Source organism: Abramis brama, assembly GCF_963993115.1.
Source record: "Abramis brama genome assembly, chromosome: 20".
In the NCBI taxonomy this organism is placed as follows: domain Eukaryota; kingdom Metazoa; phylum Chordata; class Actinopteri; order Cypriniformes; family Leuciscidae; genus Abramis; species Abramis brama.
In genome coordinates, this window is record NC_139982.1 from 9,737,197 (window position 1) to 9,757,196 (window position 20,000).

Genomic DNA, 20,000 nt, shown 5'->3' on the forward strand with positions numbered 1-20,000 from the left:
GATTGTGATGTTAAGGAAGTGTTGTGTGTTTGTACGGGTGTGTGTTCCTGGTTTCCGGGTGTTTTCCGTGTCTCACTCATGGGATCCGTTATCTCCTGCTCACGAGCATCACAGACATGCTCCTCTTCCATTACACGCTCTCAAACACAAGCGTGAAAGTCATAAAGTTTAATGGTGTTCTCTCGCAGGTACAATCACTCCCTCTTTTTGAGTCCACGCTTCATTAAGTCCCAGAGAGATCTGTGTGTGAGTGTGTGTGTGTGTGTGTGTGAGTGTCAGTCAGCGTTGGAGAGTAGATCAGTTTCCTCCACAGATGTTCTCCAGCGGGAGGTGAACGGCTCTCTCGGGCGTGTGTGTGTGTGTTTATATATATATATGTGTAAAATGTCAGTCATATTCATTACCAGCTCTGTAGCATGTATTTTCTGATAAAAACCTCTAAATTAAAAAGTTGTGAAATTGTAAGTAGTTCAATGGGGCTCAATTCAATTGCAGGTTAGACTGACTGTGTATATATATATATATACTGCCGTTCAAAAGCATGGGATCGCTAAGATTTTCAATGTTTTCAATGCCAATGTTAAAAGAAGCCTCTTATCCTCACCAAGGCTGCATTTATTCGATTTTTTTTCTTTTTAAATATTGTTAAATATTATGACAATTTAAAATAACTGTGTTCTATTTGAAAAGCCTATATTTTTAAATACAATTTATTCCTGTGATGCAAAGCAGCATCATTACTCCAGTCTTCAGTGTCACATGATCCTTCAGGAATCATTCTAATATGATGATTTGATGCTCAAGAAACATTTATGATTATTATCAATGTTGAAAACAGTTGTGAACAATTTTTATTTCAGGATTCTTTGATAAATAGAAAGTTCAAAAGAACCGCATTTATCTAAAATAAAAAAGCTTTTGTAACATTAAAGACTACCGTTCAAATGTTTGGGGTCAGTAAAAAAAAAATAAAAATAATTATGGATAAAAGAAATCTATACTTTTATTCAGCAAGGATGCATTAAATTGATTGAGTAAATTGAAATTGAAATTAAATTGCATTAAAATGTTACAGTAAATATATGTATAATGTTAACAAAAGATTCTAATTCAAATAAATGAAATTGAACTTCTCATTCATATAAGAATCCTGAAAAACAAATTGTACACAACTGTTTTCAACATTGATAATAATCATAAATGTTTCTTTAGCATCAACTCAGGGAGGTGAACACTTATGCAGTTACTGTAGTTCAGGGGGGTGAACACTTATGCAGTTACTGTAGTTCAGGCTGAACACTTATGCAGTTACTGTAGTTCAGGGGGGTGAACACTTATGCAGTTACTGTAGTTCAGGCTGAACACTTAGGCAGTTACTGTAGTTCAGGGGGGTGAACACTTATAAGGGGGTGAACACTTATGCAGTTACTGTAGTTCAGGGGGGTGAACACTTATAAGGGGGTGAACACTTATGCAGTTACTGTAGTTCAGGCTGAACACTTATGCAGTTACTGTAGTTCAGGGGGGTGAACACTTATGCAGTTACTGTAGTTCAGGCTGAACACTTAGGCAGTTACTGTAGTTCGGGGGGTGAACACTTATAAGGGGGTGAACACTTATGCAGTTACTGTAGTTCAGGGGGGTGAACACTTACGCAGTTACTGTAGTTCAGGCTGAACACTTATGCAGTTACTGTAGTTCAGGGGGGTGAACACTTATGCAGTTACTGTAGTTCAGGCTGAACACTTAGGCAGTTACTGTAGTTCAGGGGGGTGGACACTTATAAGGGGGTGAACACTTACGCAGTTACTGTAGTTCAGGGGGGTGAACACTTATAAGGGGGTGAACACTTATGCAGTTACTGTAGTTCAGGCTGAACACTTATGCAGTTACTGTAGTTCAGGCTGAACACTTAGGCAGTTACTGTAGTTCAGGGGGGTGAACACTTATAAGGGGGTGAACACTTATGCAGTTACTGTAGTTCAGGGGGGTGAACACTTACGCAGTTACTGTAGTTCAGACTGAACACTTACGCAGTTACTGTAGTTAAGGGGGGTGGACACTTATAAGGGGGTGAACACTTATGCAGTTACTGTAGTTCAGGGGGGTGAACACTTATAAGGGGGTGAACACTTATGCAGTTACTGTAGTTCAGGCTGAACACTTATGCAGTTACTGTAGTTCAGGGGGGTGAACACTTATGCAGTTACTGTAGTTCAGGCTGAACACTTAGGCAGTTACTGTAGTTCAGGGGGGTGAACACTTATAAGGGGGTGAACACTTATGCAGTTACTGTAGTTCAGGGGGGTGAACACTTATGCAGTTACTGTAGTTCAGGGGGGTGAACACTTATGCAGTTACTGTAGTTCAGGGGGGTGAACACTTATGCAGTTAGTTGTTCCAAGTTTTTTTTTTTTTTTTTTTTTCTGAAATGCCACTTTGGTTTTCAGTGACATTGCATAGGTTGTAATATTTACATGAAAGGTGTAAAGGTTCAAATATCATTTATATATATTTTTTTATATTCACTGTATGAATGAAATATTATTAAATATACATTACATTTATATTATATTCTATAAAATCCATACAAAAAGATTACAAATATGAAGAATATTTTGATCTATTGAAAAGCATTAAATAAAATATTATAAAATGTATTACATATTTATTTTCATTATATATTTCTTGTTTTACCATTTTTATTTTTATTTTATGTGAATACATATAATATTGCATCTGCATTACCACCTCAGATGTGCATTATATTATATTATATTATATTATATTATATTATATTATATTATATTATATTATATTATATTATATTATTATAAACTTTTTTTTATGAAATGTAATCCTGTAGGAGCATTGAGTCATATTGTATTTCAGATGTAAAGCTAGCTGTACGGTAATCAGGCACAATAACAGTTAATAACCTTATTGTGTTGTTCTTTGGTCTTCTAAAGGTCAGTTGCATCTAGAACATGTGCTGTTCAGTGTTTGTTTCGCTGCGTGTTTCTAATGAAGCACATGTGTAACCGTGGCCTCTGCACATTTCCCATGATCCCGTGTGTTTCCACTGATGCACGCTGCTTTCCACATAGAACCTGAAGGGAAATGTGAAGTGTACTTTTTTTTAATGTCATAGAGAAGACTCATTAAAGCAGGGGCATAACAATTCCTCCATTAATTTTCCAGCAACCAGTTTTTAATTAATAGTGCAGGCAGTATTAAATATGAAGTACACAAATTGCCTGTGGGCTTCGTAATTAATTCTAATGGAAGAAATTAAAAATTGGTGGGGTGGATTCCGATTATTCTGCTGTATGGCCGTGGTTTCGGGACCACTGGAGCGACTCTGTCAAAGAGAAAGATCTCGCCCGGACTCTCCAGAAATCTGTCGTTCCTCACGCTGATGGACGTCTGCACACACTGACCTCTGAGTAGCCTTGAGCGGATGTGTTTGAGTGTGTTTTAATCCCTAATTCCATTCAGAATGATTTTTGTTTAATCTGTAATTTGTTTTCGTTTGGGAGGTTTTTGTGGTTTTGTTTTAGGTTTTGTTTTGGTGGTATTTTTTGTTTTGTTTTAGTTTTTGTGGTTTGTTTTAACTTTAGTTTTTTTGTTTGTTTTGTTTTTATTGTTTTGCTTTTAGTTTTAGGGTTTTGTTTTGTTTTGATTGTGTTTGTTTTTTTGTTTTGTTTTTTGTTTTAATGTTGTTTTTTATGTTTGTTTTTTGGTTTGTTTTGTTTTTATTGTTTTGGTGTTGTTTATGGTTTGTTTTGGTTTATTGTTTTGTTTTAGTTTGTTTTGTTTTGTTTTTGTGTTAAGTTTTTTTGTTTATAGTTTGGTTTAGATTTAGTTGGTTTAGTTTTAGTTTTCTATTGTTTTTTAGTTTTTTTTTAGTTTAATTGTTTTGTTTTTATTTTGGTGTGGTTTATGTGGTTTCTTTTGTTTTGTTTTAGTTTGGTGTTTTGTTTTGTTTGTTTTAGTTTTATGGTTTTGCTTTTACTAACGAAATGATTGTTTGCAAGCATGTGTTCCTTTCCCTCATTGAGTGTGGCTGTATCCCTGTCTCTGTGAAGGCCTCTGCACGTGCTGGTGTGTAACGCAGGCGTCTGCACTCAGCCCTGGAGATTGACAGAGGACGGGCTGGAGTCCACCTTCCAGATCTGCCATCTCGCTCACTTCTACCTGGTCCAGCTCCTGCTCGATGTCCTGAGGCTCTCGGCTCCGGCCCGTGTGGTGGTGGTGTCCTCAGAGTCTCACAGGTCAGAAACACTCCACATCATTGCTTCAGTTCATCTCTGAAGCATCCATGTTTATACATGTATATGTATCAGAGCATGTGAGCGGAGTGGAGCGGAGTGGAGCGGGAGCGGGCGGATCTTGGACAGAGCGAAGAGCGGCATTTTTAAAAGGACGGAGCGTCGCCTTATTTCCCGCTCCAATTTTTCTCCATTTTCGCTCCGCTCACACCACGAGTCTGAAGCATGCTCAGTCAAACCTAAACCAGGATCCATCTGTCTTGCACAGTCATCAACAGTAGACTATTTTCAGTCAAAACTCGGCTCAATAATGGAGTTCAAAAAGTAGGCTACTTCAAAAAGGAAAATGAGAAGTCATACAGGTCAGGTGTACTATTAATATAACTAACTAACAATGATAATGTGGTACAAGAAAACGAATGTGGAGACATCGTTTCAGTCAGCAAAGATTCATTTTGGAATCTCAAAAGACATTTCTCGAAAACGTGAGCTACGCGAACATGCTGGGAAGAAAACAAAAGGTTAGCAAATTGAATACGGTAACTTGTAACAAAGTGTAAATTAAATATAGCGTAATATTCAAACAAATTCGTTTTTTCATTCAAGTAGACCTAATGGTTCGTTTTATTTAGCCGAATTTGTGTCGTCCGTAATAATATTTATATTATTAGGCCCATTTATTCGTTTAATTTTACAGCAGTTTGTGTGTATGGAAGCCAATTTAAATTTTAATCGTGCGCGTTGCACAAAAGTTCACTTATCAAAATTCTAGCCTTATAGTTAATTTACTTTTAAAAAATGTATCATATTTTTGTTTATATAATTTTTATTTATATTATTAGGCCCATTTATTCGTTTAATTTTACAGGACTTTTTGTGTAGGCTATATTCCTTCTTACATAGGCCTGTAATTTGAAATAAAACATTTCTATTTGAAAAATGTTGTTGTTACTCATTAGTTCTTTAGGAGGTAAGGCTGTGGTCTAAGCTAAAAGTGATATAGGCTACATGTAGATTTTTTTTCCTTTTTTGGAGCGAGCGGGGGGCGATTTGAGTGGAGCGCGAAGCAAACCTCGTTGAGCGCTGAGCGATAATGAGCGGAGCGGCCTGATGTAGCTTTGAGCGGGGGAGCGGAGGGGTGAACAGTTCCGTGAGCGATGAGCGGAGATTCTCACCGCTCCACTCCGCTCACATGCTCTGATATGTGTGTGTATATATATATATATTTGTTGCTTCACCAACAGTCTTATTTCTCCAGATTGATTTATACTATTTCTGTCAGGACCACTATCGTCAAATACGATTGACAATTAGCATACAGTTTGGATTGGCGTTATGGTTCTGTTCTGGGTGATAACCCCCCTTAGGGTAAATACAACAGAACCAACATGAATGTATTGCAGATATCATTAATTCAAGATTTTAAAGTACAACATGATTCGAGAATTTATTCTGATTCAAGGGGAATCAGAATGCCAAATCCTGACTGACGAGAGGTGGAGCTGGGGAGGGAGAAGGGTAATGAGCTCCTGAGAAACGCGATATCTGCTGATAATACTGAAGGAGCTTATATATGTATACAGTGATAGGCGTCGTATTCCTATAGGTAGACGTGGATCAGCTGAGGGTCAGCTGAGGGTCAGCTGATGCGAGCTTGACTAACGTGACCTGCCAGAACTGACGCTACGCTTGATTTGTGATGGATACTCTTAAACCCCCACTAGGGGTCAGCCGTAACAGGAAAAGGAAGAATGAGTCTCACTACCAAGTTTTATTTTGAAAAGGGTTTAGCGTCAGGGGCAGACAAGGCCAAAATAACAAACAAAACAATCTTTGATTAACCTCTACAATAAAAAAATAAAAAAATAAAAAACTAAATACAATTTAAACTTATATATATATATATATATATGCAAAAATAAAAATATTTACAGGAGATAACTACAAGTCCGTAGCAAACAATGCAAAGTAGAATCCAAAATCGTAGTCAGTCAGGCGTGGGTCAAGTTAACAAGAATTATCACAGGTCCAAAATCACAAACAGAAACTCCAAATAATCCCTCAAAACACAATCTGAAATAATCCCTCACAATCTCTCTAATACAACACTCTAGACAAAACGACGATGATGATGATACGAAGTAATACCGAAGTGGTACACGATCAAACACACAATGGCACAATAATGTCCTTGGTTGAGTGTTTGGGGTGGTCTTATATCTGGATGAGGTGTGGAGGAGAACCAATCACAGCCTCCAGGAAATGATCACAAGAGACCGCCCACCTGTAACACAACCATGCACATGCACAGAGACAATATACACAGGGCAGAATGGAATAAATGGCTCAGGCTCATAACAGACCAGCAATAGAGAAAGGTTGTGTATGATAACTAGGCCATGCTAACCAGCTAAACCCTGAGCTCTCTGTTGAAAAACGGGCCACTTCTGTTCTCAGAAATCTCGCCCATACACCCGAGTTTCCATTACATTGGGAAACAATGCGTGTGCTGTGCAGATAGTATGCAGAAAGAGAGAGCTAACGGTTCCTGTTACACATGACTATTAAATAAAAAGTGCTTTGAAGAACATGTTCGACTCTGAGAGTGAGGGTCCATTAGATTAACAAGCCCCATGTGTCATCGAGTGAACAGTCTTACACAGTCTCAATTCACTCTCCCCAACTGTAAAATCACTTACTTGTAATCGCAGTAACTCCTCCAATTAACTTTAACAGTTTATTTCCCGTTCTCTACCACACCTGATAATGTCTGATCCTCACCTCCTCATCTCTATCAGTTCCATTGCCTTTAATATGTGGCCTTTTGAGCTCACCATCTGACCTCTGACCCAGGAAGAGATTATATTTCCCAAAGCCGCAAGAGCCGTTAAACCTTGACACCGCTGTACGAGGAACCAAAGAATGAGGGAAATTGAGGGTGTCAAAATAAAATGTGTTCAGCGGGGACGTTTATCTGCGCTGCAGCACTGGGGCTTAAGTGACAGGACCGATCGGTGTTGGCATTTTCCTCCCGACTCCAAACAAGAGACACGGATAGTGTGGACGGGAGACTCACCTCTGCAAACTCACGCTTTTATACTTCAGTCTCTTTAAAGCAGGATCCTGCAGTCATTAAACACCAGCCTGACCTGACCTTTTCATACCTCTGCTCTGAAAATAGACTCTTTCCACCCCAGAATGCCTCTGCTGGGAAGACCGTATGGATTATCCTGGCCGTGAGATGATGACAGAGTCAACATGTGCAGAGGATAGTGGGGATGGATATATAACCGCTAAACTGATAGGGCTAGTTCAGCCAAAAATACTAATAAAAAAAACATTCTGTCATACTCATGCTCATGTCGTTCCAAACCTGCTTTTCTTTTTCCATGGAACATATAATGAGTTTTAAAGTGCCCCTATTATGCTATTTTAAAGGCTCCTGATTTTGTTTGGGATATCCTACAATAGTTTTACATGAATCAAAGGTCAAAAAACAGTCATTTTCTCATAATATCCATTGCAGAATCAGCTCTTTTCTCACAGTGTCTTAAACCGTTCAATCAAGGATTCATTCGCTCTAAACCCCGCCTTTCCGAGAGCTGCTCTGCTCTGATTGGTCAGATGGTTGTGATTGGTCTACTCTTCTCTGATTGGTCAGATGAACCCAGTCTGTTGTGATTGGTCTGAAACCAAACACTCATTATCATATCTGAATCTCAGCTCTTGGTACACAGTGATCCGAACAGTAACGATGGCGTGGGTTTTACCGTATCAATCTCATCAAATTGTATTTGCTTTGTCAGCAGAAAACAGCGTCTTCTCCACATGAACAACACGAACCAAACTCTTCCAGTCTCAGATACACTACAGTGTTTGAGGGCGGAGCTAAGAGCCAATCACGTTCAGCCAATCACGACCATAGACTGACATTATGCAAATTAGTTATAAACCTACGCAGTTCAGCAGGAAGTGAGACGGGAATTACTGACGACTCGTTTCAGCAGTTCAGAATCGATTATTTCTATTCGAGGACAATAACTCCATTTATATGCTCTTTGATCTTTTAAACTTTGCAGAGCTTTTGCACTCACAAACAGCTATATTACACTGCATGAAAGGAAATATATAAAAAACATACTAGGGGCACTTTAAACAATGTTCACTGTCACACAGCACTTGAAATTTAATAGTGATGCATGGTAATAAAAAAATTATAATAATAATATAATGAAATATTATTTATTATGCATGGACCATATATTATATTAATAAAGAATTAACTATTAATTATGCATGCATATATTTTTAAATATCAGAAAAGTGGTCCATACGACTTTTATTCCCAGTCTGAATCCATAAGAATCAGAGGAACAGACCTTCATTTACGTCAGTGCTCTCTTAAAATGTTGTCCTCTGCCATTGCCCTCTAACTTGGTAGTCAAACTGAACTACTGTTATGATACTTTTAAGATTTTTTTCTCCCTGAGCTTGACAGACCCTGTTAATTTCATGTTTTGGGAAAGAAAAGTGTTTTTTGTGTGAGCTACTCCTTTAATGAAGTAGTTTCCCACTCCCACAGTTCACACCTTGAGTATTTGCAGCGACGCGATGCCCGCAGATGTTGGTGTTTACCCAAGCAGAGATGTAACGTGTCAAACAGCAACACGCGCCGCACTGAGCTTGTCATACAGTGAATGTGACGTTTTGATTGGTTGTTATGTAAAGCACATAATTAAGAGGTAAACTCTGAATGCGATTGCGGGCGCAGAACACACTCTGATCCACACTAGGGGAGGGACGATTCATTTCACTGCAGTTTCTTGGGACTGTTGTTTACACACACACAAGGACACATCGGGAAAATACAGCGCCTTGTGTTCAGGGGCCTTGTCAAACATCTGGCGTTTAACAGCTTAGTCAGAGCCAATTAAAGAACGTCATGTCGTAGCTTTGATTTGCATTAAGCCAGACCTGGCCTGCCAAAGCTCATTTAGTTCACTTCTCCATCGGCTCACGTTCTGGAGGTTATTCCCGCAACTCAAGTCAACGGGAAATCAGTTTTGTCCATTTGTTCATATTCACCATTTACATTAATTCTTTTTAGTTCACCACTAAATGAACGTTTTGTTATCATTCATTTACTTTTTCGTCATTCCAAACCTGTATTGACTGAATGTCTTTATTCTGTGGAACATGAAAAATGATATTTTGAAGAATGCCAGTAACCAAGCGTGTGTGTGACTGTAGACTTCTGTTTCAACAAAACGAAACGAAACACATAATGCAAGACACAAAAGACAAAACACACACACAAACACAAAACTAATCAAGACAAAGCACAAAACGGGACAAAACATTTGAAAGTAAATGAAACAAAACAAAAACAAAAAACACAACAAGCAATTAAAAATCACACCTACAGGGACTGTAATGATATCATATTATAAATACATAGACATTAATATGGAGTTGGTCCCCCTTTGCAGCTATAACAGCACTGATTTGGGATAAAAAGGCCTGGATCGCAATCTGCGTTCCAGTGCATCTCAAAGGTGTTGGATGGGCTTGAGGTCAGGGCTCTCTGCAAGTTCTTCCACACCGAACTCATCCAGCCATGTCTTTATGGACCTTGCTTTGTGCTCTGGGACACAGTCATGCTGGGATAGAGAAGGGCTTCTTTAAACTGGTATGCTGAAGCATTAAGATTTCCCTTCTGTGGAAGTAAAGAGCCAAGCCCAACCCCTGAAAACAACCCCACACCACGATCCCCCCTCCAGCAAACTTTACAGCTGGCACAGTCAGTCAGACAGGTAACGTTCTCCTGGTATCCGCCGATCAGACTTCCACACACAGAAGCGGGATTGGCCACAGAGAGTCCAGTGGCCTGCTTTAGTGTACACCACTGCATGCAGATGCTCGGCCATGGAAACCCACTCCATGAAGCTCCCGCCGCACAGGCGTTGTGCTCGGTTCTCAGTGACCCGTTCGCTCTGACTTTACCTGCTAAAACGCTTCCAGGTTCCTGTAACACCACTCACAGTTGACCCTGCAGTATCTAGCATAGGCCTCCTATCACAGTACCACGCTTGAATTCACTGAGCTCTTCAGAACAAGTGTTTGTCAATGCAGACTGCATGAGCTGGTGCTTGATTTGATACACCTGTGTCAATGGGTCAAGTTCAATGTTCAACAGGTGTATCCCAATACTTTTGTCCATATACTTATATCCTTTTGTTGTTTTTTAAGTGTCTTTTTAACTGTCTTTATATTTATTAGGGGTGTAACGATTCCCTCATGTCACGACTTGATGCATATCACGATACTGAACTCATTTTTGTATTGCGATATATTGTTTCACCCCTAATATTTCTTGCTGATCGCTGTTTCCGAAGGTTCACGGATCTGGTGGACACGTGTGGGAAGGTGGACCTGAACCTGCTGTCCCCCCCGCAGAAGCAGTACTGGTCAATGCTGGCCTACAACCGTGCCAAACTCTGCAACCTCCTGTTCTCCAGCGAGCTGAACCGACGCATGTCACCCTTCGGCGTCACCTGTAACGCACTGCATCCTGGGAACATGATGTACACCTCCATCCACCGCAGCTGGTGGCTCATGACCCTGCTCTTCACCCTCGCACGACCCTTCACCAAGTCCATGGTAAGAGCAAGAGATTTCATGTCCCCTTCTTTCCCGTGATGCAGTGTGAGGACTGAGTGTTTCATAACGGGCTCTGATTTTGAACATTGGTTCATACGCAGCACAAACACATGATGGCACACAGCTAGCTGTCCTCATGTGAAGCACACGGCAGACTTGATGTGCAGCAGAGTTTGATGTTAGTGTCTTGCTAACACCCTAAAGGGTTGCTCACACAGAACACGGCTTTGCGTTTAAACACACGAGGCGGCCGGCAGTGGAAAAGAAAAAGATGCAAGGCTTCGAGGCGAGTTTTTAGTTCAAATACTTTGAAGTCGAGAACCGCGTTTTAAGAACGATGTGTCTTGTGTGAGATGCATCCGTCTAGAACCTGTTCACATAAAAACAACACAAAAGCAGCTCAGAGTGCAAAAACCTGTTCTTCTTTATTACAATTTTTGATGATATTTTGTGGATTTTTGTTTTACATTAAATTATTATTATTTATATATATACATGTACACACACACAATTGAATGGGTGATAGCCAATAAATGGTTTGTTTTAAATAAATGAAAACACTAAAAGTTAATTTAGGCATCCCAACCTTATAATGTACAGTATGACATCTATACTATAAATCACTTTTGGGATTACATTTAACAGTGGTTCAGTCAATCAATCAATCAATCTAATATTGGTCAATAACATTATTATTATTGAATGCATTTTTTGCATTAACTATTTTAAGTTTCTTTCCACTGAGTTTGTCACAGTGAGTTCTGGAATTGCCTTTGAGTGAACACATGCGACGCTGCCTTTAAATGTGGCCACAGCGAGGTTTATTAGAGTTTAACTGTGTGTGTGTGTGTGTGTGTGTGTGTGTGTGACCTGCCTTTACTTCTGTGAAGTTTAGACACAGTGATGGTGTCCAAGAGAGTTTCACTAGCATGTTTTTGGGTTCTTGAGCAGGAAGAACGTGTGTGTGTGTGTGTGCGTGTGTGTGTCACGCTGCCGTACCGCTGCTCGTATACCCCAGTGCTGCATAAATCAGGCGGGCAGCTCTTCCTGTAGGGAACTCTCTGCATTTTAGCCCGAAGAGGCGAGTCACATACACTTACAGAGACAAACTATAAAATTCAACATCCTCATAAATCATAAAGTATCTGCCTGTCTCGCACCTGAAGCATTTCCTTCCGCTTCTGATATGCTTTAGGCCACACAATGCATTTGATGTAGTCTTTGTTTTAATTTTGGTTGAAAACTCTGAAGGCAGATTTTGATGTAGTGTTGAGTATTTCAAGTGATTTGATTAAGTATTAAAGAGATGGGTATGAATATGTCGTAAGTTTATGCGCACAGCCCAGTCATAACTCAGACCCGCTCATTTCTCCAGCTGTCAGTCATGTTTGATGGATCAAGCCGTTTCTGAACTGTGATTGGCTAGTTTGAGTCCTTGTGCTTTGGTCTGTTGATGAGACCTGTATTAGTTTTGAACATGTAAACAAGAAGCACAATATTTATGACATTTTAGAAATGAATTTGCATTTCCTGTACAAAACACCAGTCAGTATGCAAATATTCCTGTGATTTCATTCCTGATTTGTAAGGGAGACATTTTTACAAGTTTATATATATTATAATTTATAATTTGTATGTATTATACTAAATATAAATATTTATTAAATTATAAATGATATAATTATTATATGATGTGTAAATAAATTAAAACGAAAATCATTTTAGAATCAAGACATAATGTACAGTGTGAAAAATCTATATACATTTTGGGATTACATTTAACAGTGTCATCGAATTATTTGTGCTTTTAATTGTGCCTTTTTATTATTATTATTAATAATAATCATTTTTGTTATTATTATTTGTATTATTTCTTCACCTTTAATTAACGCAGTAATGCTTTCCTGTATTTATTAAACGCTCTCAGACTCAGGACAGCCCCGGTTCTGGCGAGGTGTTGATGTGCCTCTCTCTCCCGCTCCTGAACCCCCTCAGATATTAGTGAACTTAACACAAAACACTGCCGCTACTTTATTTATTGGTTATGAGGCTATGAAGATGCTATCGTTTTAATTGCTTGCAGTCTCATATGGGATGCTGGGAAATTGTTGAAGGTTGCAAAGCTCTGCATAATGTTGACAGGAAGAGCCTGGAACGATATTACACCCAAGCGCAGTAAAATGCCTTTGTCTTCTCCAGAAGCTGGAGGTGATTTATAACTGCGCAAATCTAGAATAAAACCTCTTATTTTGCTGTTTTATTGCATCTGAGTGGGACACTTCCATTTAGTTTAGCGTTTCTTAATGGTTTGATGCGTAGATGCATCAAACATCACAAATTACTGTATGATAATGTAAGATTAGCCTTCATAAAACCAAACAAACTGTTTAATAATAATTTGATTAATGCATTTTGTTTTCTTAATATCGCAGAACATAAAATTGATATGCCATATTAAAGTGCAAAGGATGTCTCAGTGTAATTCATGAAACCGAGTATCATCATCTGATCTTGTAATTTGCAGATAATGTTCAGTTTTGCTGAGTTGATATAAATTCATTGGGTAAGAGGCAGGACTGATATCTGACTTAAACGCACACGACTGTCTTCATCTGTAATCTGTCCATCAGATATGATCTGCCGTTCATCTCTCTTGGCCTGCAGTTGCACATTAGGCCCATGCTGATCTCCAGATGTGTGTAGCTTTGATAAGAGTGGAGTCATTTTCTCCTCGTGATAATCAACGCCGGGTCTGACGGTCATCCGGACGGAGAGCATGCGGGAATCAAAAAAGCATCATTCCATTGACTAGGCTTTCCACGGAGGATAGCAGTTTTAGTGTACAATTTAGGATAAAAATGTTAACAAACTTAAATATTATTTATTATTATTATTAGGGCTGCATGATTAGCCAAAATAAAATTGAAATTGCGATTATGAGCTCACGAAGACTGCGAGTTTTGATGAAGTGTGTGCGCAGCGTGTTTCACGTTGAAGCGCAGCACTGTGTTCAGAGCGGCTTTTCTTGCAGTAAATGCTCTTCCATCTACGGAAGTATTGTGAGATTGAGTCACTTATAACGTGCGTTTATTTGACATAAGGAACACGCACCAAACATCTCTCCAACTTATCGTTTGCAAGCCTGTTGTCCGACAGAAGAGAACATTCAATGACGTTTCAACTCCAGTCACTGTATAATGTCAGTCGAGTGTTTGAAATAACTTCCTTTTGTGATCTTACATGTCTTCATATCACAGAAATAGTCAGATAATATATTATTTTATAGTATTCTACACAGTAATAAAGGAAAGTGCAATTTTAACCAGAAAATTAAAAGTTAGCCCCCCCTATTTATTATTATCACTACAATAATGACTCTAACTCGATCTGGTATTGGTTCACAATGCACTTCAGACACACAGTGTATAAAAGGTGTTTATGGTGTTCAAGTCGACTGTTTTTGACCAAAACTATAATTAATGATAAAGATTTGCATACTACAACAGTATGTGTTTTTTTGTGCACTTTTTCCATGAAAAAAAAAAAAAAGAAGAACATCTCTATGTCACAAAAGTGAAATATTGTGCAATGATCCATTTGTCCTGATTTATTGGGAAGCAACACACATTTGACAAATCTGCCATTGGTGAATCATTTTGATGTGAAAAATGATTTGCAGCCAGGATATACTGTTGTGTTATCAACCGTAGCGGCATTGAATTTGACTAAAATAGGTTTAGAAACAACAGAACACAGCAATTTATGTTACTTGCTCAGAAATCCAAATCCAAGAAGTCCCCAGAGATTCATATAAAGATTGTACAAGCATTTTTGGTTTAGATCAGTTATGCTGTAAGTGTGTTCTGTATTTTTTCTCAATGTCGAAAAAGGTCATTTTTGATCCTTCCTGTGTGGTTTTATATGGAGTGCTATACGTCCCCGAAGCCTCCGTAACCTTTTCATTTGTGTAGTCAAACAGCTGTTTTAGCATGTTTGGTTTGACATTTCTCCGCCAGTTGGGTGTTGTGGCATCTAATGGCTGCTTGATGCTTTGGGACGTGAAGCTGCTGGGAAAATCACAGCCCCCCAATCAGCACCCGTCACGCCCTCCCCCCCCACCGCCGCTTCATCGGGACCCGGTCCGCCATCTGACTGCGCGTTTTCAGCAGTTTAGCGCAATTATTTTCCCCGGGATTCTGCCTCGGGCGCTCCGCTACCTTTTTACATATGCAGGGGCTGAACTTTTGACCATGGCCCAATAGTCGTACATTAACCGACGGTTTGCTCTAAAAGGGGGACTTTAACAAGTTCCTCTGTGCATTGGCAAGTGTCTCTTGTCTCACCTGTGAGATAATTCACCCAGCTTCCTTACGGGAGGCTAAATCTCTCTCGCTCTCGGTGCTCTTGTGAGCCGGGAGAAAGCAGGAGATGCCGCTGATGGATCTTTCCTCAAGCCTGGCTAACGAGGGCTCTGCTTCTATTAGCACACTACAGAGGCATTACCCGCTCTCTCTCGCTCTTCTTTAATGAAGTCTCGTCCCCCCGAGCGGCTCAGGCTTACCCCTCCGCTGTGATGAGGCCTGTCGGCGTGGCGACCGTCCCCCGGTAACCGGCTGTTAGGTCAGGTGTTGTTATCTGCCGGTACACGGGTCCGATCACGCCGGCGCTGACAGGCGCTCAGTGGAGCGAGAGAAGCGGGCCAGAGGTCCACACCCAGATCCCCTTCTGCTGCGCCGGGACACCAGGAGCTGCCAGACGCCCTAATGGGCTCATAATTGGTGATTAGGACCTGCAGGTTGAGAAGAGAACCAGTTCGCTCAGGCTGCGGGAGTGTTTTCCTCTATGAGCTGCCGGCGTCACGTGTGCCGTCTCTGATTCTGCTGGAGCTCTCGGCCTAGAACGATCCGCTAGTGTATCAAACGCATCGCATTTATCCACTCTTGGCCTGTGGTTATATCTGACAATACCCCTCTTCTTTTTCAAGGGTTTTATCTAGATCAGGGATCCCAGCCTTCGCCCCAACAATACACATTTTGTATGTCTCCTTTATCTGACCGCTCCAAATTGCCTCGATACCATTGAGTATCAAAAATGTCTTGTCGTTCGATATCAAATTTCGATACTGAGGGGTTAATCTGGTCAACGTCAGTGAAACTATGAGCATGCAGTGTGTATGATTTGCCCAAATCAAGTGCTGGTGATTGGCTGTGGCAGGAGTGTTGCCGTCTCTGATTCTACACTGATAAAAATGAGTCTGTGGTGAAGTAAATGCTACAGAAAAAAACGGATGTAATTTCTGCATGAAAAAGTTAGTTCAGGCAAGAATTCAAAAAACTAAAGTAAATCCTATATTAGTACTCAGTTCAAGCTTGTAGAAATTAAAGTATAGAAATTAAAATATCAATGATATAAAATTAAGTACAATCTACTCAACTTTTCGAAAACTGGTGTTCCCATCATGCACTGGGGCATGAATAATTAATAAGGTTGATTTTTCACTGTTTTCCAGCTGTATTTACACCGTTTTATCATTGCTTTTGTTGTTAGGTTTGGTAACTTGGCATTTTCTGACATCTGGATTCATTTTCTACTCAAAATGAAACATTTATATTCAAAAACGATCTATCAAACGTTCCCATCATTTATCAAGTAAATCCTGCAAGTTATTTTTTTCAGTTTACTGGACCTCTCGGCCTAGAGTGTATCAAGTGCATTGCATTTATCCACTCTTGGCCTGTGGTTATATCTGACAATACCCCTCTTCTTTTTCAAGGGTTTTATCTAGATCAGGGATCCCAACCTTCGCCCCAACAATACACATTTTGTATGTCTCCTTTATCTGACCGCTCCATTTCAGTGGCTGGTAAGGCCAGTTACACCTTCGTTAATTACTAGTTCGTCAGACTAGTTCTTAAGACACACAGTCTTAAAGTCCCCCTGTAGTCAGTAATTGTATCCCTTAAAACTCATCTTTGATCACCAAAATGATATTTTTTTTTTCATGCCTTAAAATATCTTGAATGTAACTCGACACCCTTGCCTCATTTAGTATGCGCGTTCTATGCATATGCAAATAAGCCCCGCCTCCACTCACTCCCTCAGCTCAGAGATCCACACGTTGATCTGATTGGTTACAAGGTAGTTTGTGATGTCAGAAACACCAGCGATTTCAAAGCGTGTTTTTGAGACTGTCTTTGGTTCACTGCAGTTTTAAGGAGAAAATACTCAGCAATGGTGTCGCCTTATGAATTTACACATGGTTTGTCTTAAAGCATATTAAAAGCAACACATATAACATATACATATATAAACAACATTAAAAGCTTGATTTTCACCACTGGGGGACATAGTGGGGGACACTTTAACATAGTTTGTTGCATGTTGTTTTAATGTGTTGTTTGTGTGTGTGCTGCTGACTGTACTGCACTTTGGTCTGCATGTGCAGTTGTAAAGTGCTTTGTAAATAAAATAAAGTTAAGTAAAGTAGTAGCTTTGTTTATGCAACTAGCCCCTGGTCTTAGAGTGTCTGTTATTGAGTTGATTCAGGAGTGTTAGCCTGAAGCTGTATTGTTGGCGTGCCTCCTCTTGATAACAAGACTTGAAACTTTTTAGGCAAGTTTTCCCCTTGGTTTGGTCGAAGCAAAGTTCCACGTTCAGTTCCACCTCTTTGTCTCCGCAGGTCTCCATTCACGCTTTTGTCCATTTGCTTCTACAGAACAGTTGTATCTGCCAGATAAGGCATACAGCAATGAGACTAAACCTGAAACTAGCCATTAACCAATAGTGCTTAGCTTCTGCCTTTTGCTTTCACGAACCGTGCTCCAGAACCTTGTTTTTTAAGCGGACACCGAGGAACCAGTCCTCATGTCCAGATGAACCCAGCAAGCGTCCTGGCACACATTACACCACATAGAAAGGTCCTTCTGTGGTTAAACTGCATCCAACATGCGGACAGTAGGTTCAGAGCAAACTGTGAACTGTGCATGTAAACATCACAACACCTCGTCCTGCGTGACGTCTGCTTGCAGCTGAACATCAGACCTTGAATAGACTGTAATCTTTAATTTAATCGGGGCAACATGAAGGCTTGATGTTACTCCATTCTCTCTCCATCTCCCCCCCCCCATTACCTATTATGAGTCTGGAAGACAATCTGAGACCTAAAAGCACACAATCCCATTTGCTTGTATTGACATGTGTGTCTCAACTCAATCCTATTACCAGGATTATAGTCTACCAAGACACACCGTTTCATTAAAATAATGTGTTGGTCTACAGGCAGCCACACACACGTATACACACACGCTCGCAGCTCTTCGGAGCGAGCGACTCGTTGTGCAGTTGGAAACCCAGCAAATAGTTTATTGCTTGATCAGCCGATGTGGCTGGGAAGGTGTCGGGATCGATAAAGGGCCAATCAGAGGCGGGCGGGCAACATTCGGGAGAGCCCGGGAGCTGTCATGTCATTCCCGTTTGACCCCCAGTCAAAGTCACACAGCGGCCCATCCATCTGAGTGTGTGTGGCTAATCCTGCGTCCATCTGAAGACCTGAACACACCAGCGCTGGCGGAGTGAGACCATGACTCCCAATGACTCGCACTGATGCCGCTGTTCTGGAGCGATCTGTCACTTTGAGGGATTATAAGGATGTTTCACTTCGGGTTGCATCATGTGATCACAACCAGCATTTATTCAGACACCTTCAACATTTCTCACATTATCTCAGTTTATTTGCTATAGTTTAGAAAATATTAATAAAATATGAGCAGAACTCAGTTGATATTTGACTGGTTTTGTCCGTCCTTCTGTTAGACTGTCTCACACATGAATTATGTTGAATATCCATCAGCTGTTAAATTTAACTACACAACTAGATAATACCAGTTTAGCTCAACCGATCACCAAGCAATGCTTCATTTTGTTCAGTCTGTGTGTAAAAAGAGCATTAGCAATTAAAGAAAACACACTTCAACAAAACATGATCAGCTCAAAGTGTCTGAATAATGTTTGGGTATAATATGTCACAGTTTACTTTATTTTGCTATTCTCACTTACATAAATGAACTATACTGTCCTGCACCCACTAGTAAAAAAATACATCAAACATGATCTCTGGCTTGACTGTACAGTAGAGTGATTGCAGGAAATACTGTCAAGAAAAAGGGCGGTAATTACAATTGAATGACATTGTAATTTTTATTTTTGCATTAATTTGGACCCGTTTTACCACAATACTGGTAATTCCATCATGAAGTTAATTATGCTTTACAACCCTCATGTCTCCAAAACACCCTTTCCCAGAATTCCCAACCGCGTCCCCTAAAAGCGGGCTCCCAGATCCAGATCCACCCGGATAGAGGCCGGTTTTGGTGACGTGTGGCTGATGGACTATTTTTCAAATTGATTTCAAAAATGTACGTAAGCAGTTGATCTTCCACCCTAGATTACCTATTGATTTTTAATATGAAAAGCTCATTATACAAACAGTAACTGCAACACCAAAAGCTAGCCAACCTTTGCATAAATCCTTTAATTGAATTCCCAGAGCCTGTGGTTCTACATTTTTTTAATTAAATCCATTTCTTTTCCTTTTTTTCCCCTTTCTTCTGTAAGTGTTGGTGTTTAATTTGCATGCTGTGAAGTGGGTCCTGTCCTAGATAAAGTGCCATTGATCCTTATTAAAGCACACCTCTAGGCCTGCTGAAAACCAACTGGGAAAATTAAATGTGTTCATGGTGCATACACTTATTCCCTGCATGATCGGATTAGAGAGGGAGGGAACCGGAGAGAGCGAGTGAGAGTTAAAATGGAGAAAGAGGAAAGTGAATGGCGAACAGAAAATAAAACGAGAGACAGAATGATATTGAGGGGAGAGAAGTAGAGAGGTGAAAAGATTAAGAGGGGAAAACGAAGAATTATTATTGATTTGGCAAACATTATTGCGTTATGTTTCACCAAGCGTCCCGAAGAGACACCGGTGGGCCTGAAATGAAATTCTGCGCAGTTTCATCTCAAATCCAGCGGTGTGTGTTTTCACTCGACCTCCTGGTTCGGCTTTATCAAAGCTGC

The 20,000-nt window shown here is 40.0% G+C and overlaps 1 protein-coding gene across 1 annotated transcript in view; it reads left to right on the forward strand.

Annotated features, from left to right (window-relative positions):
• Positions 1 to 20,000, forward strand: part of wwox (WW domain containing oxidoreductase) — a 239,394-nt gene that overhangs the window by 78,071 nt on the left and 141,323 nt on the right. The window contains exons 7-8 of the mRNA XM_084094655.1: positions 4,089 to 4,274; positions 10,667 to 10,931. Of these exons, the coding sequence (XP_083950781.1) occupies positions 4,089 to 4,274; positions 10,667 to 10,931 (451 nt within the window). The remainder of the gene's footprint in view (positions 1 to 4,088; positions 4,275 to 10,666; positions 10,932 to 20,000) is intronic.